Raw genomic sequence first — 26,094 nt, 5'->3', positions numbered from 1 at the left:
GAATATCAGCTAGAAAAATTTCCAATATAACAAATTGAGTAAAAGGTGGAATAAGAGGGTGCTTGCAATGTTTCCCAAACTCTGTCTGACAGACAAAATGTCAGACAAAAAATCATTCGGAGAGACAGAAATTTTAAGTTTTTTTAGTTGAATAAATAGTAGAAATGTTCAAATTTCTGTTTCGGTCAGACTAACCATAAAACAGTTTGGCACAGACTGTGCATAGAGTAACCATGTTTAGCATAAACATAAAACCTTCATCAGATTTTTGCCATACCTATACAAGTACGATTGTCTTTTTTGTTAATAACATAGCCTGGTTTACAGTAACAACTTCCTCCCAATGGAGAAGGGTAACACTCATGTTCACAATTCAATGTTGTACAAGAAGTTCTACCTGAAAAGAAAGACAGAAAATACAGCAACACAATTTATTTCTTGGTAATCAATTTAAGCAGGTCTATGTCATGATTTGTTTGCAAGCAATAAGTTAAATATTGTACTGAAGTTTGAACTAGCTATAGTAACTGTTCAGTGCTTTGAGTCTATTGTTTTTAATATGTAACAGTTGATTTTGTGCTTTGTATCAATCTTTTGAGTAGAACCATTAAAACTGATCTTTGGTTTGCTCTTATTATGTGCAGTTAGTTTAAACATTATTTGTTTATAGTGGATTGGGAAACAAGTTTTGCAACTTATATTAATCCCTTTCCACTTTCATGTGCGAGTGCTGCTTTGTAGTGGCATTCCCCTGCTCTTTCTCGAAATTCTATAAGGGTGTCTTTTATATGTCTCTCTCTTAAGGTGGGTGTCATTGATCATCCCCTGCAGTTACATTACTGTCCCAGGTTATGGGAGGGTTGAGTGTTTACAAACACGTTAAACCCTGCCACATTCATTAATTTTCTGTCCCAAGTCAGGCTTTAAATAATTGGTTGTCCTTGGTCTATGTCTGTCTTATTGTTTTTTGGGTAAATTGTTACACAATATGGGTTTAATTGCTAACATCCTATTCATTCGAATTTTGGTGAATAGTTGTCTCATTGGCAATAGTATGCCATCTCCTTATGTTTATATATATAACATGAAGAATATATCAATTAACAAGCATTGATGCATACTATAATTGCTACAATGTACAAACTTCTTTCGCCATTAATTTCTTAATACATACTGCAAGTTTTCTCTTCGTCTTCTCCAAGTCTGCAGTCTTTTACTTGATCACAGACTTGTTGTGCAGAAATACATTTGCCTGTCGACGGACAGGACCATTCATTTGGTTCACATTCATAATTATCTGTAAATAAAATATCTCAGATTGATTAATTACAAACATAAGATTCACAATTGTATTCTTTGTTTCAGAAAAAGGGAAAAGGTTTGGATCCATTAAAACGTTTAATCCTGCTGCAAATGTTTGCACCTGTCCTAAGTCAGGAAATCTGATATACAGTAGTTGTCGTTTGTTTATGTAATTTATACGTATTTCTCGTTTTTTTATGTAGATTAGACCGTTGGTTTTCCCGTTTGAATGGTTTTACACTAGTAATTTTTGGGACCCTTATAGCTTGTAGTTCGGTGTGAGCCAAGGCTCTGTGTTGAAGGCAGTACATTGACCTATAATGGTTTACTTTTTTTTAATTGTTATATGGATGGAGAGTTGTCTCATTGGCACTCACACCACATCTTCCTATATCAATTGTGAGCTTTCTGTTAATTAGCTAATCTGGATTGGATATGGGACTGGAAAAGCAGAGGCGCCATTCCTGATAATAAAATATGTAAATAAGTATTTATCAAATCCAAATCAATACATCCTGACTTTTTATGCATGTTCACTCATCAATTAAAAAAACCCGGTCTATCCCCAACTATCCACAAATACCATTCCCCCTAACCCCTCTCTTCCATCCTTTACGGGTAGACTTTACATAGATAAATATAGTCGTATAAGATAAGCAAAATGAGTATGTTAAATTTGATGTATGCCTTTTTGTGCTTCTTCGTTACATTTGTTGTTTTTACAGTGATTAAGATGATAACACAATATTGACTGCTGTACCCCTATTTTTGACATTTTTACTCTTTGAGTATGTTTGTTTTGTTCATGCATCGTTGACAATGTAATGGAAAATAATGCGACTGTCATACAATTGAGAGGTTTAGCTAACTATAAAACCAGGTTCAATCCACCATTTTCTACATTAGAAAATGCCTGTACCAAGTCAGGAATGTGACAGTTGTTATCCATTTGTTTGATGTGTTTGAACTTGATTTTTGCCTTTTGATTTTGGACTTTCCTTTTTGAATTTTCCTCAGTGTTCAGTATTTTTGTGTTTTTACTTTTTTTTCCAACCTTACCACAGCTTGCTTCATCAGAGTTATCATTACAAGCATTCCCCCTAACCCCTCTCTTCCAACCTTACCACAGTCTGCTTCATCAGAGTTATCATTACAAGCATTCCCCCTAACCCCTCTCTTCCAACCTTACCACAGTCTGCTTCATCAGAGTTATCATTACAATCATTCCCCCTATTTACCCCGTCTCTTCCAACCTTACCACAGCCTGCTTCATCAGAGTTATCATTACAATCATTCCCCCTATTTACCCCGTCTCTCCCAACCTTACCACAGCCTGCTTCATCAGAGTTATCATTACAATCGTTATTGCCATCGCACACCCACTTTTGTGGTATACACTGTTTATTGGCACATGTGAACTGGTTTCCGCTACAAACTGGGTAAGCTGTAGAAAAAAGAAAATTCAAAAGGAAATATCAATATTAATTATGTAGGTACACCACTTACATGTAATGAATATATATATTTGATGTGATTTTTGCAACAGAAAGTGAGTTTTCTGCAGAAAATTTAGGGTGTTTCATTTTCCTGTAATATTAAGAAATACTGTGGATTCATTATTATTCTTTGGATACCAATTTTGCTGAATGCAGTGGCTAAAGGTGAACCATGATATTCTAAACCAGATGCTCCGCAGGGCCTGGCTTTATACGACTGCAGAGGTTGAACCCTGAACGGTTGGGGCAAGTATGGACACAACATTCAAGCTGGATTCAGCTCTAAATTTGGATTGTGATTAAATAGTTGACACAGCATAGGTTTCTGACACAGAATGAATGTGTTCTAATGAACTTAAATTTTTTGTTTTCTCTTAGAGCAATTCACTTTGCTGTTGAATATTAATCATCTCAAAAAAATGTTTGAAGAAATTTTCTTTTTATTTATGAAATTTCAACTGAGAAAAATTGAACCCAATTTTTTTAATCACATCCCCCTTTCCCTTATTCCAAAACTAATCTCAATTAAAATTTCTAATGGAGTTTGCAACAATAACTACTCATTTAAATACATCATAAAATATTAAGATGTAAAAAAAACTGCTTGTTATCACTGACTGGTAAAGATTATTTTAATTTATCAGTTGGTAGTAAAAAGTGAATATACATTGTATATTGTATATAACAAAAATTTAAGTTGACAAAGAAAGATAACTCCAATTAAAAAAAAATCTTGCTATTGCACAATATTGTGCAATTAGATATTTCTTGCTTACTATTCTGGACAAAGAAAGATAACTCTAATTAAAAAAAAATTGCTATTTCACAATATAGTGCAATTAGATATTCTTGCCATTGCGCAATACTGTGCAATTGAAAAGACTTGCTATTGCACAATACTTAATATAATAATTTTAGATTCTGATTTGGACAAACTTGAAAACTGGGCCCATAATCAAAAATCTAAGTACATGACTTTTTGTTTGGATTCAACATATCAAATAACCCCAAGATTTCAATTTTTGGTAAAATCAAACTAAGTTTAATTTTGGACCCTTTGGACTTTAATGAAGATCAATTTGAAAACAGGACCAAAAATGAAGAATCTACATACACAGTTAGATTTGGCATATCAAACCAGAGGCTCTCAAGAGCCTGAATCGCTCACCTTAATTCTTTTGGTTAAATCTCTCATCAATGATTATTTTGGCTTTTCAATTCATTTAAATGTTCTTTGGATCGACCTTTTTTCTTCACAAGCAAAAAAAAATCATTTTCTCCTATGTTCTATTTTAACAATAGGAGCTATGTTTCTTTACATACAAGGAAATAAAATTTATACTAGATACTCTGAAACTCATTTAGCCTAAGTTTAGCTGAAATTGATACAGCAGTTTCAAAGGAGAAGATTTTTTAAAGTAAGTCAACATGATGAACAAATTGTGAAAAAAGTCTTTAAAGGGCAATTACTCCTTAAGGGGTCAATTGACAATTTTGGTCATATTGACTTATTTGTAGATCTTACTTTGCTGAACATTATTGCTGTTTACAGTTTATCTCTATCTATAATAATATTCAAGATAATAACCAAAAACAGCAAAATTTCCTTAAAATTATCAATTCAGGGGCAGCAACCCAACAACAGAATGTCTGATTCATCTGAAAATTTCAGGGCAGATAGATCTTGACCTCATAAACATTATAACCTCATGTCAGATTTGCTCTAAATGCTTTGGTTTTTGAGTTATAAGCCAAAAACTGCATTTTACCCCTATGTTCTTTTTTTAGCAATGGCAACCATGTTTGTTGATAGATCAAAACTTCGGATACAATTTATAAACTAGATACCCTAAGGAACATTCAGTTAAAGTTTGGAAGTATTTGGCCCAGTAGTTTCAGAGGAGAAGATTCTTGAAATAGTTTACGACGACATAATGACGGACGACGACGGACGCCAAGTGATGGCATAAGCTCACTTGGCCCTTTGGGCCAGGTGAGATAAAAACCCCATTTATTCAATTTTTGATGAAATCAAACAAAGTTTAATTTTGGACCCCGATTTCGACCAAATACATTTTTAGATTCAGCATATCAAGGAACCAAACCGATTCATTTTTTGTCAAAATCAAACTAAGTTTAATTTTGGACCCTTTGGACCTTAATGTAGACCAATTTGAAAACGGGACCAAAAGTTAAGAATCTACATACACAGTTAGATTCGGCATATCAAAGAACCCCAATTATTCAATTTTGATGAAATCAAACAAAGTTTAATTTTGGACCCTTTGGGCCCCTTATTCTATTGGGACCAAAACTCTCAAAATCAATACCAACCTTCCTTACATGGTCATAAATCTTGTGTTTAAATTTCATAGATTTCTATTTACTTATACTAAAGTTATTGTGCGAAAACCAAGAATAATGCTTATTTGAGTCCTTTTTTGGCCCCTAATTCCTAAACTGTTGAAACCAAAACTCCCGAAATCAATCCCAACCTTTCTTTTGTGGTCATAAACCTTGTGTAAAAATTTCATAGATTTCTATTAATCTCAAACTAAAGTTATAGTGCGAAAACCAAGAAAATGCTTATTTGGGCCCTTTTTGGCCCCTAATTCCTAAAATGTTGGGACCAAAACTCCCAAAATCAATAATAACCTTCCTTTTGTGGTCATAAACCTTGTGTTAAAATTTCATAGATTTCTATTCACTTTTACTAAAGTTAGAGTGCAAAACTAAAAGTATTCGGACGACGACGACGACGACGACGACGACGACGCCAACATGATAGCAATATACGACGAAAAAATTTTCAAATTTTGATGTCGTTTAAAAATGACAAATTTTCTAAAAGCCTGAATTCAGATTTTGGCTAAACCACGAAATTAAAATGCTAGTTTTCCTTCATCCGTGAAAATTGGTGCACACGAAATTAAATGAATCCAGAGTAAGCAAGTTATGAACCAAACAAATTGGATGTTCCTGTACAGTAGTTGACGCTTGTTTATATATATGATATCTATTTTTTGTTCCTCTTTTGTACATAAATTATGCATTAGTTTTCGTTTGAGTTGTCTTACATTGTAATTTTGGTTTCTTTTATAGCTGACTATGCATAATTGGATTTGCTCGTTGTTAAAGGCCTTTATGGAGTCTATAGTCTTTAATTTTTAAGTCATTAAGTCTTTTGCAGAGAGTTGTCTTTATTTTATATTTACATGTACACATTTTTGTGAAATCTAATCCTAGAATTTTCAACACAGATTCGTGAAACTTCAGAGTCATTTATACACAAATTGAAGTTTTGCATTTAAACTGATTTAGAAGAAGTTATAAAAGTACCAATTAGGGGTAATCAACTTTTCCTAAAGATTTAAACAGAAATCATTGATAATTTATATATACATTGTGAATACATTTAAGTTGTACACTTTTTGTATAGAATTGATTGAGATTTTTTTATTTTATTTCAACACCTTAGTCTTAATGATTCCAATTTATGTAATAAACTTTTCCTGCAGTTTTAACATACATTATTAAATGTATTAAAAATTATAAACATTTATGTATTGAAGTGGTGAATTTCTATTTTAGGGATGTTTTTTAGAAAGGCCCAATGTTTTAATTTATATCTCTCCACAAATTTCATGTATCAAGATTAATTTTAATGTGAATGTTAATCATAGACTTCATTGTGTTAGAAACATTTTGGACAAGCTTTCCATTATTTAACTAATTTAACTACATGGGAAAACAAATTCTTAGAACTCATGTTATCTGTTTTTAAACAGGATAAACATATGAAAATTGGTTGAAAAATGACAACAATCTTTTGTTAAAAAAATGTTGTTTTAAATGATATATTATAGTAATACTATAATTGTAATTTTACTTTTTTCCTTTGTGCTCTCATAATTTTTACCTACTTTATATTCACAAATAAATCATTTTAATGCATTACTTAATTTTACTTAATTTTTATAACCAAATATGTTATTTGTTACAAGTACAATTTGGTGACTTTCATGGCTCATGTTTTTGTATGTACTTTTCATTATTTCTGTATCCCATTTTTTAATCTCTGAATACATTTGGAATATAATTTATTTTTAATAGATTTTTTTTATTATTGAATATCTACACAAAGATATATGACAGATGCTTCATTTTCTTATACAACAGGGACTCTTTCCAGTAATAAATATAACAATAGTGGGAGCTAGTTGTACTGCAATGATCATGACTAACTTATCAGGGCCTTTTATAGCTAACTATATGCGGTATGGGCTTTGCTCATTGTTGAAGGCCGTACGGTGACCTATAATTGTTAATGTTTGTGTCATTTTGGTCTTTTGTGGATAGTTGTCTCATTGGAAATCATACCACACCTTCATTTTTATATTAACAACCATTTTTCCCTCCTAAGGTATATTTTTATTAAATGAGTAGCAGACCAATTAAATACATACAGCAATGTGCATATTCATCCGAATTATCTCCACAATCGTTTTTGTGGTCACATGTCCAAGACTTTGCGATACACCGACAATTATTACATTGGAACTGCTCATCAGCACATGGAAATTTACAGCCTAGAAATAAAAACATTCAAAGATCATAACATGGTATAATACATCCTCAACTTTCCTTTTAAGAATCTTATGCATTCTGGATAAAATTTTCATAAAAAGTAAACCAAAATGCTGTGATTATCTAATGAGGTCCAACAAAATCAAAATTGAATCAATGACAAATTCTGAAAGAGAGCCACGGTGAAGTGGTAAGTGCATTGTACTACTAACACAAAGGTTCCTGGTTCGGTTCCCGTCTGGGATGAAAATTTCAGGAACTGACTTTTTGGCTCTCCTTTGACACCATTTGCGAGTATGGTCTTGAGGAAACGATGATAGTCTGTTGGAAGGGCACGATAAATGGCTGACCCGTGTTAAGAGAGAGCCATATCTCTTGCATGTTAAAGACACCCTTGTAGATTTCAAAAAAGAGAAGGCTAATGCCACTACAAGGCAGCACTCGCACCCCCAAAGTGGAAAGGGATTAATATAAGTTGCAAAACTTGTTTCCCAATCCACTATAAATAAATATGTTTAAACTAAATTCTGAAAAGATGCATTGTCACATCAGACATGTAAGAAAGGATGACAGTCAAATGAAACAAGTTTCTAGTGATTACAAAGTTGAGCAAACTAATGAACCAATGTCATGAATGTATTTTTTTATTTTTTTTTTATTTTTTGTATAGTCTCTCATAACTCTTTTTAGTGTCAGTGGCTCTTGTTTTATATTGAAAGTTGTAATACTATGTAAATGTTTTATAAGATGTGAGACCCAAATAAAATATTGTCTTGTCTTGTCTTGTATGCCAATTAAATTCTCTGTGCACATGTACATTTTGTGACGTTAATGAACCCACAACTTATAATTGACAAAATTTCATTTATTTGATGATTGTTGATTGCAAAACAATAAATGTTTATTATCTTCAGGGTTTTGAACCAGGATTTACCAACATGACCTTGATTAACAATCAACACAGAATCATGGTGACATTTGTATGATTAGGTAAAATGAAAAACCAATGTTTAATTGTATTTCCATTTGAAAATTGAACTTTTTCATTCAACTTTTAAAATGTACAGTGTATATACATATAAATAAAAAAAAAATCCAGAACTTGGTTTATACTATCTTTCTTCCCTGATTTTTACTTTACTTCCATCAAAGTTTTTTCATGCACAATATTGCAGATTTTTTTCATACGGAAAAGTTGTCTAAGAGTACAGTGAAGTAGGCTATATAATTCAATAGCAGCACATAAAAATGTTCTGACAATTCATATAAAATTAAAGATTTCTTGTCAAAAAAACTTTATGTACATGTGTTTTTATGGTAATACATGTACTTACAGATAGCCTTTGAAGTATATAAAATATCATCATCTTTTGAAGTATCATATGCCTTTAATTAATCACTCTAATACAATATGTACAAGGTAATTCTTAACATGAAATCACATAAATCTGTTAGTCTTTCTTTCAAGGATAACTTTGTGTCATCTAAGAACTCAAATAATATCTAATCTGGCAATGGTCTATGTTTTTGGAATTTAAAGCTGCATTATAATTAGTTACAGTTAAATAATCAAAAAGTATTTATTCTTGCAATTTTGGCTAGCTGTGCCTGTTGGGTGACCTGTAAACTTGTTTGTTTTGCAGTCAACCTTGCTACCTGATATCTTGTTATAAAATAAGGGACTATTAATATTACCTTTATAAATGTTTAATACCATTTTTGGGAATGTTTTGATTCATTTTAAAGTAACCTGGGGACCTGACAACCTTGTAATGTGACCTTGTGATGTACATGTAAGTGGGTTACCTCATTTTTTTGGCCCATCACTTCCCCATTATTCGTATTTGTGCAAACCCTATACCATGTATACAGACCCTCATATACAGTAATATTGTCACAAAACAAGTAAGCAATGTCAAATTTTAGGTCCATCTGCATCGCTGAATCCATGAAATGCAAAGGACTTCATTTAAATACACCTTATCACCATTTAGCCCATTCCGGGAAAAACAGTCATTTATACAACTTCCTATTTAGGTCACCGGCAGAAAAATGGAGGTCATCAGTAGTGAGCTGAGGGAGAAAAAACTTTAGAAAGTGATCATCAAGAAACTTTGACATAGTATGATCCACTTTTTTCGAAATTAAAATTGAAGTAAAAAAATATTTTGTCTGAAGTATTTACGGTAGTTTAAACAGGTCTCATTAAAAAGTATCATGCATGGTGAATTATTTAAACAGGGTCCCTGAGATAGCTTCAACTGGATGAAAAAGTTGTGTAATTTTAGAACTTATCCGGAATGGAATAAATAGCGATTAGGTGTATTATACCCCATTGTATCACATCTTTTTTTATTATGAAAGATCTACAAAATTCTACATTTTTCTGTAGATCAGACAAACAGTCGTAGTAAATTTAAACAGTTTAAGGATTTGTTGGTCTGAAAAGGAAATTTAATATTTTCAACTGAAAAAATCTAAATAATTTTGTCAGACTGCATGACCCAATGATTTTTTGTCTGATATTTTGTCGGGCAGACAGAACTTGGAACACACTGGATATAAATTAAATACATACCGCAATGCAGCTCAAGTTGGTTTTCATCTGAATTATCTCCACAATCGTTTTTAGAGTCACAGGTCAATGACTTTGAGATACAGCGACAATTTTTACATTGGAATTGTTCATTGGTACATGAAGTTTTACATCCTATTGCTGAAATAAAAATACATTTAATTATTGTATGTTTAAAATTTTAAAAGCATAAAAATATAGTATACCAATACACATAATTAACAGCACCTGGTAATGTTTTATAGCCTGACTGGTTTCGGTCCAAAAAGGACCTTCATCAGAGGCAGAATGTCGGATTAATGTTTGCACCCTATTTATACAGATATGGTAACCAGCGATTGAGTAAACCGGCGACTGAGTTAACCGGCGGTTCAGATTTAAACAGCGGTTCAGATTTAACTGACGGTTTAGATTCAACATCACCAGTCGCTGTTAATTATGTCAGTACACCTTTCCTATATTGCCCATGTTTAAAATGTTACAATACATTCTCAGGTTTCACATTCTACATGGCCTAATGCAATGAAAGATGAAAATGAAGCAAGTTTCATTCTCGAGATTACAAAATTTAGGAAAATTGTACCAATGCATGCAAACCAAGTCCTGTGTGCATGTCTTTTTACATTTATTAATACATACATGTATATACATGTGAGGGGGTAGGAGGGATCCTGATCCTGAAATCCCGGTTCTAAAAAAACACCTCATCCCGAAATCCCGGGCTCAAAAACACAAAATCCTGAGGTAGCGAAATTCAAAAAATAGAAATCCCAGATCCTGAAAGAGTCAATCCGGAAATCCTGAGCTTAAAAACACCCGATCCCGGAGTCCAGATAAAGGTCCTATCCTCCCTCATACATGTATGGGACCTGTTATTCAATGTTTGTCGTTTGTTATATGGTTCAATACTTGTATCTTTCACATTGCACAGGGTTATGTTTTTCTCTGACTGTTTATGACATCTTTTCACTGAATTCTTTGTATGTCTGTAATGTACTGATGGTTAACTTAGTCTTAGATGCTTGATTTTTTTTCAATAGTTGTTATTGGCTTTGAACAAGCTGTCTATCATGTCTGTAATTGCAAGTACTTTCAGATCTGTACTTCATGTCTTTAGTTTTTGGGAGTACAAGTACATGTACCAAGCCACGTCCTGTTATAGTTAGATGTATCTCTATTGAATCAATCTGAACATACCATTAAAGACTTTTTCAACTGATGTTAATAGTTTATTCTTGTGTTGTACTGTTAGACTAGACTATCACAGGTTATGGTATTAGGGTAGACAGCAAATACCTATCTGACACGCAAAAAAGTGTCTATAATCTAATTGTCACACATTCACAGAGACTTACTTTCAGAAAGATTTCCACAGATTGTGGACAACCCACCAAATGTGGAACTGTTCCCCAAATCATTTAATGAGTAACAATCCCTCATTTGAGTAATCATTTGGTAGTGCTAAAAACAAAATTAACTTAACCGAGTCTTTTTTTCTTAAAATGCCTTTAAATGGCTCATATTCATGAAAAATACAGCAACTTTTTAAAAAGGTGAGTATCCTTATCTTAATTTACTGAAAAGATACAAGCCTATAAAAATTCAGAAAATTTAACTTTTTTCAAGGCTTAGACTAACTTTTTTAAAACCCATAATAAAAATATAGTTCTTCGGGAGAAGTTGTTCCATTTTCCATAAATTTGTGCCATGTTAAAAGACCTATTCTTAGAAAATTTAGTTTGTATCACTATGAAATGATTACTCAAATGAGTTCCATACAATGTATATGGCACCCCCACGGAATAAACTGTAATTCATTAGCATGATCTTTAAGTATGGTTTGTGTGCCATATGAAACTCTTACCCTTCTTTCATTAGCAGGGGCAGATCCAGTGAAGGGGGTTCCAAACCAGGATAAAAAGGGGCGGGTTACAAATATATATGGAATTAAACGCATGAGCCTATAATAAACAAAACAGTCCCATTGTTATATTTTAAATAGAATTGTGTATTTAAAAGTTCTATTGATGATCGAGGTGATGAAATAGATTTTTCATTGTTTTTCTTTGGGTTTTCCCGCCATAACCATAATTACTTTCCTCATCAACGTCGGAACGGTAATGCACGATATTCGGAAAATTATTCCCCCCTTCATATTGTTTTATAATATATTTCTTATATTCTCTATCATGCAGCAGCTAACAGGGCAAAGCTAATACACGGTTTAAGAGGGATTTGACGTATAGAGAAAAAATTACCAACTCTGTAGAAAATGTGGCTTTTCCAAGTTTGGGCCACATTTTCTACAGAATTGGGCCATAATAAATAATAGGTTTGTTTGCCCAAACGCTACCTACCCAGAAAAAAGCTGCCTACTCAAATTCTTTTATTGTCCTTGATTTGAAGAAGGTTTTTTTTAATCAAATATGCATGAAGACTAATAAACATCTGATACTTCAATTTCTTTTTTCGAAAAAAAACTGAGAAGAAAATGCCTACCTACCTACTCACTGTCTCAACCTTCGGGGTAGGGTTTGGGCAAACCAAAATATTTTTAAGTGTAGCCTTGGTCAATTTTTCTCTATACGTCAAATAGCCTGTTTAGCTAGAGACACGTATATATATGTCTCTGATTAAGCTAGCTTGTTACAGACTGAGAGACATGATATTTATGCCGATGATATGTCCGTCTATCAATTATATTACTGTTTGTTGGTACATTTTTATTTGGCACCTTGTTATTTCATTAATGAGAATGGAATCTTCATACTAAAGAATTTAACATGTTAATTAAGTTTATTAACGTCTGTAATATTATAGAATGATAAATGAAGGTATGGATGGGATCACGGAATCATAGAGATAATAAAAATGGACCCAAAAATCTTGGAACAGTATATTTAATAGGAAATGAATCTGATAGGCTTTTAAGCCATAATTCAAAAACAATATAGTAGTGTCAAGTCCCTTAAATACATATGTAAGCTCCAGCGAAAATATAGAAAAGAGAGAAAAAAAGGGCAAAAAATCACGGCTTAAAAGAGTACAGACTAATAGGGTGCTGAAATATAAAAGTAATAAGTTGAAAAAATAAAGAATACAAAAAAACAATCTATAGATTTGAATGGTTTTACACTAGTCGTTTTGGGCCCTTTTGAGGACTTAAATTTGTAGCTTGCTGTTCGGTACCAAGGCTCCGTGTTGAAGAATGTACTTTGATCTGTAATGGCTTTTATTTTACAAATTGTGACTTGAATCATTGGCACTCATGTAGAGAGAGAGACAGAGAGAGAGTTTAAAATAAAGAAATGAAGGACCCCACACAGACCCTCCTTGATGCACAGGTGTCTAACTAAAGAAACAACAACGTTAACGTGTCAACATGTGTTTGTTAAAAACAACTTTCATTCACTGAAGTACAATGAATTATTTTGACAACCACACAATTAAAATGACAGGAAAAATTGAATATTGTTATCTTGCGTCCTAAGTTTGGACCACCCCAAACCCCATAGCAAATCATACTTGGGGTTTGTAAACTCCAAATGCCGGAATACACGCAAAATTTCGAAGTCAAAGTTTAAACAGTATACTTTATTAGGGTTAATATGATAGTTAATCATTTTTATGTACATTTATATATATACATTTGTATATAATATTATATGCATTATGATGTAACAAATGTTAATTAAGTTGTATATCAAGGATGCCGTCTAAACTGTGTCACGTTTAGTGAAGTCACAGTTTGTGAAATCCATGTACAGTTTTGGTGATGGGGTTCGGGAAGATTCATCTTTGTTTAATGGGTGCATTCTTTCAGTATAAATAAGTCCAGTCAATCTAGCATTAATTTGACCCTAATCTTAAAGTAATTGCAACAGAATATTTTTAAGTTTTAATCTTTTAGAATTTTACTTTAAATATACACAGAAAAAAGTCCAACAAAATCTTACTCGAGGAAGACTTATCAGTAAATTGCGATTTTAACATTCCTATGGAGTTCTGCATTGAAATGGGAGATGACTCTGCAAAAAAGGCCGAAATGTCAATAAAAATTGAAACTTAACCACTTCTATATTGTATTGATTCTTGATATTTTAGCCAACTTTAGGAGAGTATAACAAGCAACTCGAACTTTTCTGTGTATGTTTGGGCTATAGATTAGAACAAAAGAATTTTCAGTTAAAATTAGTTTGAGGTTAAACCATTTTTTGACTGGACTGTATTAGTGGCTTTATTGTCAAAGCAATTTTGACATCAATATGTATTATTCCTAAAAATTTAAATATCGTATGTAACTTATTATGTTAAGCATGGACATTTGCAATATTTGTCAGGTTTTTAACCAGTCTACGATCATTAACAAAAGCAGACATTGTGTTAAGCCTTGAAATCAGGTCGTTCAGTTTTCAAGTTTCCGAATGCTTTCTAACTTATGAAAACAATACGCAAGAGTACTCATCCTGAAATGTCTAACCTGTTTCATTGATCATCATTAACTAAATTACTTTTATGTTACTTTATAGTTTATAGTTTTTTACTTCAGATATCAAATAAAGATTATAACACTATTAATAATCCATGAAAACAAGATCAATGTCATATGTCTTCAATTCTGCCAGACTGACAAATACAATATTCAATCATATCATAAATTAAATGTAGTTTGACTTTTGCGTATTGTGTTCGAACTTTGCTCAGCTGATCTATGAAATAATAACTTGCAAGACAATATAACAAAAACAGTTTATTAATACTCATAAGAAGTGAGATATTCACTTAACAAACGAACTTTACAAGTAAGCCGAATGCAACCATGAAAATGACTACGAACATATGACGGATGAAAATTTTAGAAAATAAGGTAGCTATGCTATAGTGGTAGGTGGAATCATTTCTGTCTTCTACTTCGGATGTATAAGATTTAAACCAATAACTTTCACCGTGCGCGCTGTCGCGATGCCACTGTACCCCTACAGCCGGATTAGAATAACTATATATCTTACTGACTGCGAGGCAAAAGCATCAGGACCGTCTGCCCATAGAAACATTACACCTATTTTTTTTAATGCACCGTCTGTAAATGTTAAACAACTGAATTACTTCTTGTATCGTTGTGATTCTTAATAGTATAAACACATTGCTCAAAACGAAACGGGACAAAATACAATGATGATTTGGGCATAAAAGTTGAAAAACGATAGCAAAAAAATGTTTTACAATTAATTCTGCCAACATTTGTAGTGAATGACCTTAGTTGAAGGCCATATGATTTCGATTGGTGTTTTTACTTTCACTTCATCTCATCTCCAAGTTTAATCAAGCTATTTCTTTTATTAACCACATTTGTATAAAAAGGGAAATTTTATTGTAAAATACATAAAATTATGACTTATATAAATGTATGATACGTTCAAGGCTATTTAATCTTGTTTATTTTTTATTTTGTTTTTGTTCATTTTTCTTCTTTTATACAACAAAAGTCTTGTGATATAATATATTTGTAGATGATGGACGATCCTGTTTCATGCTTTATAAACACGTGAATAATGTCACTCAATTCTCATCTTCAGTGAAAGTTGTTTATGTCAAAATTAATAATTTTGTGTATAAATTATAGTTTTAATAGTATTTTAAATTCTGAGAAATATTTACAGATGCAAAGAAAGGGAAATTATGTTTTATGAATTTTGTTTTATATAAGGAGAACTAATTACATAACGTCCAGCGGTGACTAATCAATGCTAGAAAAATTACCGTTTTCTAGTCCAGTGGCAAATATATTGAATTCGAAAGGAATTACTATAGTTGTCATGGAGGAGCCCAGGACAGTAGGACATTATAGAATTAATAGAACCAAGAAAAGTCAAATTGGTGTTGACGGGGTGATTGAAAGAGAAGGAGGCGTGTTGAAGTAAAGATCAACTTTAATTCGAATGAAAAGTGCGATGAAACCAAAATAAGATGGCAGTAACAAAAATGACCGAATGAAACCTTCTGACCAATTAATCCTAGAGTTCATTTCACACTAGGGTCATTTCAAAGAAAAATTAAATCTACGTAGATTTACAACATCTCATCTCCATCCAAGTGTCGACTTTGAGGTTCTTACAATATCGTTGGTTATTTCTAAGCAGAATACCAGTATTATATAAAACTTAGAGTGAGGATATCTTAAAACCCGAATTTTGAAAGATTTTGTCACACTTTTAGTATCTTCCCAAAATTGCATGATGGCATCATTGACCAGAACCACAATTCCGTCAGAAGAAAAGCTATATACATTGTACATTGTTTTTTCGTTTACAAGTTAATTCATGTTGGTTAAAGATGAACGTCAGTGCAGAATGTATCAAAATGCCTTCCATGGCAATATGCAGCTCTGAATAACATTTGAAGTTTATGGAAATTTGCTAAATTGTTGAAAAATATTTGATATAGAGTATTCATTTTTTTTTAAATTCCAGTAGGATTTGACCAATTGACAACTCTCCATCCTAGTCACAATGCATTAAAAGCCAACCATAACAGGTCAAAATACGACCCTCAACACCCAGGTATACTTGTCTCAGAAAAAAATCTTATATACCTTTGTATCACACGTGTTTAAGTAAGGTATTTTCTTCTGAGGCAAGTGCCTGAGCTCAAGTAAACACAGAGCCTTCGCTCAAACCGAACAGCAAGCTATAATGGGCCCCAAAAATTACTGGCGTAATTCATTTGACCGTGCTTGTGAATAAATGCAATGGGCATTGGCCCTACCTCTTGTTGTACAACACACTATAAATAAATTATACGTACAACGTAATATATATGCTACCAGAGGCTGATTGTCACACCAATTATTGCCGGTATGTAAAAAAGTGGCGGGGTTAAACACTTTCCTATCCCCAATGGGGTTCATTGGCTATATAAAACTGACATATGACACAAAATTACATATCTCACTTGGCAGCTCCCATCTACATAGTTTTATAATGTTAAATGTAAAAGGACAAGGATCAAAATGATTTGTGTCGAAATATGCTATATTATAATAAGAGGATTATTATATGCAATTTTTGGCAGCTGCATGAATAAACAATAGTATGACTTGTAATAGGTTTGAGACTATACTTTAACACGTTTGATAGTCTCAGTGTAGGAGTGTCTTAATTGGGAGTCCTTCATGACTGTATTCTGTATAATTTTGGTCCAATATTCTATCAGACTATATATTATTTATGCTTTAGTACCTCAGTATTATCTACTCTTTATGTTTATGACCGATTGTTCTCTAATATTTATTATGCTCTCCCTTTTCTGTTGGTATAACCTATTCATAGGCGGATCCAAGGGGAGGTGGGATTGAGGCGTTTTGTGATGGTTTTTTTTTTATTATTATATAAGGAATCAATGATGCATGACTGGAGTGGCAAAACCCCCCCCCCCTATTTTTTTGGTCAGTCAGCGCCCCCCCCCTTTTTTTTTTTTTAAAGTTCTGGATCCGCCACTGTCATTACTCTCTATTCTGAACCGGAATAGAGAATGGGAACTGGGAGTGAATCAAAGAGACAACAACGTATCCGACCAAAGAGTAGAACACAGCTCAGGGTCGCCAATGGGTTTTTAACGCCGCGAGAACATGCCGTGGCCGTAGAAGGGCTTCAGCTGGGCCTAAATAAAAATATTATAAATACTGTCCTGTCGAAGGAAATATTTAGATGTCCTTGACTCACAATTTCAGGGGGTTACGGCATACCCAGTGAAGGAAATCAAGAAAAGCGCTTGAGCGCAAAAATTCATTTTCTTTTATATAATGTCTATATGTGAATATCAACTTTTCTTTTCATAACTTATATAGTAAATAATTAACGGATATAATAAGTTAACTAAGAGAAACATCCCTATTACACAAGCAAATTTTGCTCACGCGAATCTCACGTGAAATTCAAATAAAAAAATGCACTTGATATTCACCTCAAGCGGGCTCATATTACGTGAAAATTGCATTTTCATTTCGAAAGGGGATGAGTACAGGTTTTCAAATATCTGTCTTTAGGGTAACTGTTAATACGGGACATCGTTATTAAAGAATTTGTTTTTGAATTGTAAAATCAGTGTCTTGGATGCAATCGGACCTAGTCTCTTCACACTTCTGATGTGAAAGAGTAAGAAAAACAAAATCTATTCCGTTTCTGTAATTTTAGATGTTGGACGAAAAAAAACTACCAGTTACACGTTTGAAGTTGACATCGGTTATTATTTTTTTTTAATTCTTCATGGATGATCCATGTACAGTCTTTCCGGCGTTTGTAGCTTTTCAAACCATAAACAAGTTAGATTCTCGTCCGTTGACGTGCGTAGATATATAATTCGTTGACATATTACAACGAAACTTGACAGTGTGAACTTGTTAACAAGTATGTTAAGGAAATGTATCTCTTTCATTTAATGGCCTTGAAATTAACTTACTTTCTATCATTTATTGATATCTATAATGTTCTGAAGTTCACGTTCTGATTATAACTGGACCACCAGGGGCGGATCCAGCCATTTAAAAAAAAGGGGGTCCCAACCCAGGACAAAGGGGGGTTCCAATTATATGTCCCCATTCAAATGCATTGACCGACCAGAAACCTCGTCATGGATCTGCCAATGACCACGTTTTTTTTGCTTATTGAGACGATTAAAGAGCTGAAGTGTTATGATAAAATCTATAGACAGAAAGAGAACGTACATTTTTGTAGTTCTAATAGGATTAAGGGGACAGAATTGTCAGTCTTTGAAAAATACATAAATTCATGAGAAAAACTACGTTCTGTTCACAAGAATAGAGCTGACAAGTACTACAGTAAAACCTGACTAAACCGAACCCTTTCTGGACATGAGATGTTGTTCGGTTTTGGCAGGTATTCGGTTTCATCAGGTTCACAATGCATAAAATGTGATATGATTGGTCTTCAGAACAAGTTTGGATTAGACAGGTTTCCGGTTTATTCAGGGTTCTGTTTAATCCAGTTTCACTGTACTTTCAACTAAAATCAAGTTCCAGAAAGATCTTTCAATTCCAGCTTCATATACAGAGCCTGTAGAGGTCCTACTAGAATATATCACACAGAAAATCGACCCCCATTGGCCAAGAACCAACAATGGTAACATTTCAATCAATAATTTGAATGAACTTGAGACTTTGTCAATACCGGGTATATTTTTGTGTGTCAATAAGCAATTTCACTAAACTTCATATTTGATCCCCACCTAGCAAAATCTGTTATGGTCATATTTCCATTGATGACTTAAATCGTACTGAAAGGAGTAGGTCCGGTAAGGGCTGATTTTGGCCTCGAATTTCAGGTTTATCTGACGAAAGATTTTGGACACCTTTTAAACACTTAATTTTCAGATGGTTTTTGTCAAAAAAGAAAGTGACCGCATCCGTGTTCACCCTCAACCTTTAAACTTACATGTCATTATTAAGAATGAAAACAAAAGTGGCCACTTTCATTTAAGACGAAAACTGTCTAACATTTAACTAAAATGCTAAAATTGTGAAGATTTCAGTAATTTAGCACGACTTTATGATGTTAGTACCCGATATATGTGCATTGTATTGTCAAAAACAGCCCATATTTATGTAGCAGCATTCTTCTTTCCAATAAATAGCTTAAAGTTTACATTTTAACAATTTCTTAAAACTGCTATGTTTTGGGGTCCAAAAGGGCTCTTACTGGACCTACTCATTTGAATTATCTATTTGCCACTGGACGTTAAGCAACCAATTAACAAACAATACATTATTTGAACGAACTTAAGACTTATGAATACAGATTGTTGGTTCGGTATCATATCAATTAATAATTTGAATAAAATTAAGATTATTAATACTTTGCATAATACGGCATGGTTACAAGTCCATTAATAGTTTAAATCATCTTGGAACTCGAAATAAATATTTGCCACTGGATGTTAAGCTACCAATTAGAATCCATCAATAATTTAATAAGCCAAAATCAATTCTTGTCAGATTTATATGGTATGGTCACATGTCAATTAACAATTTGAATGAACTTGGTAAGACTTTATGAATGCCTGGCAGATTTTGGTAAGGTTACATATCAATTCAGAATTTAAATCGTCAAGGAACTTGAATGAAATATTTGCCACTGGATGTTAAGCAACCAAATGACAATTGATCAATAAATCAAATAAACTTAATACTTTATAAATACTTGGTTGATTTTGATATGTTCACGATGTCTTCGAACTATGAAATATTTGCCACTGGACCTTAGGCAACCGATATCAACGATCAATCAATAAATTAAAAAGACTTAATACTTTATGAGTATCTGTCATATTTTTGGTAAGGTCACATGTCAATTAATAATTTGAATGAACTTAAGTCTTTATCTTTGAATCGTCTTGAAACTTGAATGAAATATTTGACATTGGATGTTAAGCAAGAAACTCACAAATCAAGAACTTGAATGAACTTTTAAAATTTCCTTTGAACATTGTTGAATGCCTGGCAGATTTTTGGTTAGGTCACATGTCAATTAATAAATTGAGTAAACTAAATTGTTTCTTTGAATCGTTCTGGAACTTAAATGAAATATTTGCCATTGGAAGTTAAACAATCTGTTACAATCAATCAATAACTTTAACGAACTTAATACCTTATGAATACCTGGCAGATTTTGGTAAGGTGCACATGTAAATTCATAATTTCAGCCACTTAAGGGGGTAGACTCTTTAAATCAGTTATGCGTTTGTAAAAGTCAAGTATCATCAATGTATTTTAAGCATTTACCTGAAACAGATTGGAAATAATCTATGTAACATAGAAGCTTAGAATATATTGATGAAAATGGTTGACACAAACGTACTGATGATTTTAAGAGTTATTTCCCTTAACCTAGTTCTACCTCCTTAAACGACCTTGCAACACTATGTACAGTCATAATGTCTTACTGTTGTAAATGTCATGTAAATTTTGTGGTAATTTAAAATGGAAACAATTTAATTTTAAGTTTTTATCACACGAAGGAGGGTCTCGAAGAAGTTCCTTTGCTTTATTCTTTATTTATTTGTCACAACGTTTTGGAATTTTGGGTCCTCAATGCTCTTTAATTTTGTACTTCTTTGGCTTTATACTATTTATATATGAGAATCACTAATGAGTCTTATGAAGACGAAACGCGCGTCTGGTGTATTAAATCATAATCCTGGTACCTATGATAACTATTTCTATATATGTCCTTTTTTTTACTCTGTTCATTAATCTCCATATTTGATATTTGAGCACCCCTTTATCGTGTTAATTTTCTATACGGTCATGCTTTTCCTCTTTCTCTTTATTCTTTTTCTTTTAATGAAAAATAAGGAGATGCAGTATGACTGCCAATGAGACACCTATCCACCAAAGTTCAAATGGGTGAATGACAGCAATTATAGGCAACCGTAATTGGCCCTTTCATTATTCACTCTTTATCCATTATTTTCTATCACGCAACCCCATCCAGACCCTTATAAAGTATTTAACCTTTGAAATGAATAATGGAAAGACATTATATAAACATGCATTATAATTATTACAAAATGCACATGTTCCTGGAATCCATGTGCAATCTGCATGATACATGTGTTATCTCTTTACATGCTTTACATGTACGACTAGTACACCATTTCATTTAGGAGCCAGCTGAGGACCACATCCGGGTTCAGAATTTTCTCGCTGCGTTGAAGGACCATTGGTGGCCTTCTGCTGTTGTCTGTTCTTTGGTCGAGTTGTTGTCTTTTTGACATACTAGTATTCCCTATTTCTATTCTCAATTTTATTTGAAAAATGATGCGGCTCGATATATATATAGTCTTGATAAAAAAAAATTACTAAGAAAATACATGTACATTATGCAAATATATATGTTACATACATGTAACATAAAATTTTATATACATGTTGTCGTATCTTGACAGATTACATATACATATGTACATATACATACACGTGTTAGAAGTTAAATAAATCCGACATGTCCGGTGTCATTCAGAAATGTTTCCGAAAATATAGTACACTGGTTGCAATTAAAACCAAGCATCAAAGGAAATTTCAAAAAAAGGGGGGATGATGTTTCTTTTAACTCAAGAAGGACTTAATTTCTGAAATGCCCATGTATCTGATTCCAATTCGATAACTTTAATTCCATTTTAGATACAGAAAAAAAAATGATTCGGTTTGGAAATCAGGAGCGGAAAGAGGGTTCGAATAAAGAGACCATAAATTAATCATGATAAGTTGAAAAATATCGTTGATCGTATCGAGTTTTTCTTTGTTGACAATTGTATGCCCCCGAATTTTTTTTATTTCAATCAAGAGGGTAATACACCTTCTACCCTCCTACGTCAATACCCCCTTTTTTGGGAAATACGCCGGTTGAAATGATGCTCGTCCCATAAATTATGATTGCAAATTCAAGGAAAGTAAATTGTATATGGACAAAGGCGTATTAACATAAAAACAAGGTCAAGTTTTACTGGTGAAAAGTGGTCCGGTAGATTTAGGCTTCACAAGTAAAAACGTTACAATTGGTAGTCCATCCAAGTAATTTATCAAAGACCCCCCCCCCCCCCTTTTCATTAAACCCTTTCCTAAAGAACCCCCTCCCTTCATCAAACCCTTTCTTTGCTCAATTATGTAAGATTAGCCAATAAAGTAAGACTCTATATTTGACCATTCTCAATTTCTGAAATAGGGGAGGGGGGTTAAACTTTTTCGTGTTTCTTCAATTCAACACATTATATGAAACAAGTTCTAATAACTACTTTAGTCTTACCGTGGTTTTCTATATGATCTCCATAGGCCCTTAGTATGAAAATGTTCACCACTATTAAGTCCAATAAAAGCATGGTTAAAGTCCTATCACAATGCAAAATTTTTTCTTCGTAACAATTGCATACAGATCGTTATAAAATATTTATGTATACAAATTGCATCGCACATAGATTTTGTATACATAAAAGTTCAACAATAAAATTTTATAATGACCCGTTTTATGTAAAATGAATTATCCAACTTATTTTCTAAATATCATGACACAACATTATTTTAGCAAGATTCGGAATAGTCCCAAAATGTAAAACGTAAAAAAAAATGAATTTGTCATCTAAGGTTGATGGGTTTAATTTGTCATGGATGTTATTTTATGTAAGGAGTCTTGGCTAGTTGTTTTTGACAGCGTTGACAAGGTTTGTTACGGAGTATAACAGTAAAGACAAAAAAAGGGCGTGGTTTATGAATTTCATTACATTGGATGACATGTTTATTGACGAATAAAGCACTGCAGTCTCTATTTTGTACCGGTAGGGTATCACAGGGGTCAAAACTAAATCACAACAAAAACATATTAAGTCAATAGAATTCATTTTTCGAAGACGTGATACACAGATATACACTGAGCATCGAAATAAAACACATTAGGAAATATCTTCCTTGTTGAAGGCCGTATGGTGATCAACAGCTGTTAGCTTATGTGTCATTTGGTCTCTTGCGGAGTGCTGTCTCGTCGGTAATTATATCAGACCTTCTTATTTTAAGATCTTTGAAAATTGTACCATTGATGATCCTACCAAAATCTATCAAACGATTAAGGCCCCAACCCCACCCCCTTTGAAGGTTAAAAACAATCTAGAGTCATAACTGCCGGCTCAACAATCTCGATAATATATAAAATTATTTATGGATACTAGATAAAAAATAAACTTAAAAATCAAAATTAGAAATTAGAAAAAAAATAGAAAAATAGAATTCTGAACTTTGTAAACAAATAGTGAAGTTCCTTCTGAATGGTTATAAAAGAACTTGTCTAGGAAGTACAATCTGGGTGATTCTACCATATCTTGGTCGAACCTGAGAAATAAAAGTGCATGTTCCCAGTTCCGACTTGGAAAGCGTAAAAACAACCAACACGTAAAAACACCACAACAGTACCAAACACAAAGTAATAACATAAAACTTGCATATGAAAATCAATTAAACGTCAAATGCAACTACATTGCAATGCATTGCGATGTTTGAAATACATATTTTCTAAGTATCTAAATATAATTTATTGGTTATCATTTATCATGTAATTGATATGCGTGTTGTTAACTTAACCATAATATAATTGATTTATAAATTATAGTCCGTATTTATGACCCGTTCAGAAATTTAAAACTTCACCATTTCAATGATCTGAAAAAATCAACCCTTTTTTTCGTTTATCTTTGCTGGTAAAATTGTTTGTATAATTATAAAAATAAAAAAGATGTATGATATGATATGGCCAATGAGACAAAATTCCACCAGAGACCAAATGATAAACAAATAAACAACTATATGTCAGCACAAGGCCTTGAACAATACGTGAAACCCATTTACCGCATAGTCAGCTAGACCATTAAAGGCCCCGAAATAACCAAATGTAAAACAATTCAAACGAGAAAACTAACAGCATGATTTATGTACAAAATAATGAACGAAAAACAGATATGATAAACAGCACAAAAATGACATACTCTTGGCTTAAAAAATAATTCTATCTGCTAAAGCAACGATTTGTCATTTAAATAATAATAAAGTCATCTTGTAAAGGGTGTTCTCGTTTGCAAAACTTAGAAAATATGCATGTAAAATTTGCTATTTGTATTAAGTTTTATTTAATCGGCATCAATGGTATTTTAATTTTATGTACATGTAGAACGATTCAACACCGTTTTAAGTATATTCTTTAGACCCTTTCATATTCAAATTCCAGCCCTCAATCCAACTGACTACCAACTAGCCTCCAATCATACGGTCTGACTGACTAGCCTTCAATCCAACTGACTAACCGACTAGCCTTCAATCATACGGTCTGACTGACTAGCCTTCAATCCAAATGACTAACCAACTAGCCTCCAATCATACGGTCTGACTGACTAGCCTTCAATCCAACTGACTAACCGACTAGCCTCCAATCATACGGTCTGACTGACTAGCCTTCAATCCAACTGACTAACCGACTAGCCTCCAATCATACGGTCTGACCGACTAGCCTTCAATCCAACTGACTAACCGACTAGCCTCCAGTCATACGGTCTGACTGACTAGCCTTCAATCCAACTGACTAACCGACTAGCCTTTAATCATACGGTCTGACTGACTAGCCCTCAATCCAACTGACTACCAACTAGCCTCCAATCATACGGTCTGACTGACTAGCCTTCAATCCAACTGACTAACCGACTAGCCTCCAATCCTACGGTCTGACTGACTAGCCTTCAATCCAAATGACTGACCGATAGGCCTTCAATACTACTGAATGACCTAATAGCCCTTAATTTTACTGTTTAACTGACTAGACTTCAATGCCCTTGTCTGTCGACCAACTAGTTCTCAATCTTACTGTCGGACAGACAAACCTTGAATTCTACTGCCTAAGCGACTAGCCGTCATATCAATCCTACTTGCGGACGGACTATATTAGAATCATACTGCCTGACCGACTAGCTATCTGACCAGCTAGATATCTATTCTACTGTTGGATAGCTAAGTTGTCATCCTACTGTCCGACAGACACACCTTCAAATTGTTTAGTAATTTTTTAAACGAGGATGTTGATATAGAGAGCTATATTGAAAATTGGTTGAATCCAAATGAGTTATTCTCTTCAAATAAAGATATTATCATTACCAGTATTATCATTAACCCGCCATTAATATGCATAGTATATTTTGTTTATCATAGAAAATATGTTTAAGCATAGATGTTGCGTTTCTTTTGATGTCAATATATATGTCAGTTTTACAACTTGTGTTTACAAATATGTACGCGCCTTGAATTTTAATGAAGCACTTTGTCAAATCAACAAAAGTGTGATGGATAATAAAAGGCACATGTCGATTCACAGAAATATACAAGGACTAGTTTACAAACTAACATGTTCGTACAGTGATGCATATTTAAGTCCATTTAGTCAAAACATACGAAAAAAGAGGCTCCAAGGACATAGGTCTTATTTGACGCATATTTAAGTTTAAATCATAAAACACTAGCGGCCAGCTAGTGCACAGACTTCAAGGACAAGGATGTCACATATCGATTCACAGAAATATACAAGGACTTGTTTG

At 33.1% G+C, this 26,094-nt stretch overlaps 1 protein-coding gene across 1 annotated transcript; it reads right to left on the bottom strand.

The window, feature by feature from the left end:
- Positions 1-260: 260 nt before the first annotated feature.
- LOC134701239 (low-density lipoprotein receptor-related protein 2-like) lies at positions 261-22,882 on the bottom strand. Its single transcript, XM_063562369.1, has 6 exons — positions 22,779-22,882; positions 9,964-10,101; positions 7,265-7,387; positions 2,492-2,746; positions 1,175-1,297; positions 261-397 (listed from the first exon to the last, which is right to left on the bottom strand). The coding sequence occupies exons 1-6, from the start codon at positions 22,849-22,851 to the stop codon at positions 261-263; spliced, it is 849 nt and encodes a 282-aa protein (XP_063418439.1). The 5' UTR covers positions 22,852-22,882.
- Between the last annotated feature and the right edge of the window lie 3,212 nt (positions 22,883-26,094).

The sequence above is a fragment of the Mytilus trossulus genome, unplaced genomic scaffold, assembly GCF_036588685.1.
Source record: "Mytilus trossulus isolate FHL-02 unplaced genomic scaffold, PNRI_Mtr1.1.1.hap1 h1tg000234l__unscaffolded, whole genome shotgun sequence".
Classification (NCBI taxonomy): Eukaryota; Metazoa; Mollusca; class Bivalvia; order Mytilida; family Mytilidae; genus Mytilus; species Mytilus trossulus.
This window is presented reverse-complemented; position numbering and strand designations above follow the sequence as displayed.

Coding starts and splice junctions, on each gene's coding strand:
- LOC134701239 (XM_063562369.1), bottom strand. CDS start 22,851: ATGCTTTTATTGGACTTAATAGTGGTGAACATTTTCATACTAAGGGCC. Junction 10,102..22,778: donor AGATCATATAGAAAACCACG/GTAAGACTAAAG, acceptor TTTTTATTTCAG/CAATAGGATGTAAAACTTCA. Junction 2,747..7,264: donor GGATGAATATGCACATTGCT/GTATGTATTTAA, acceptor TTTTTTCTACAG/CTTACCCAGTTTGTAGCGGA.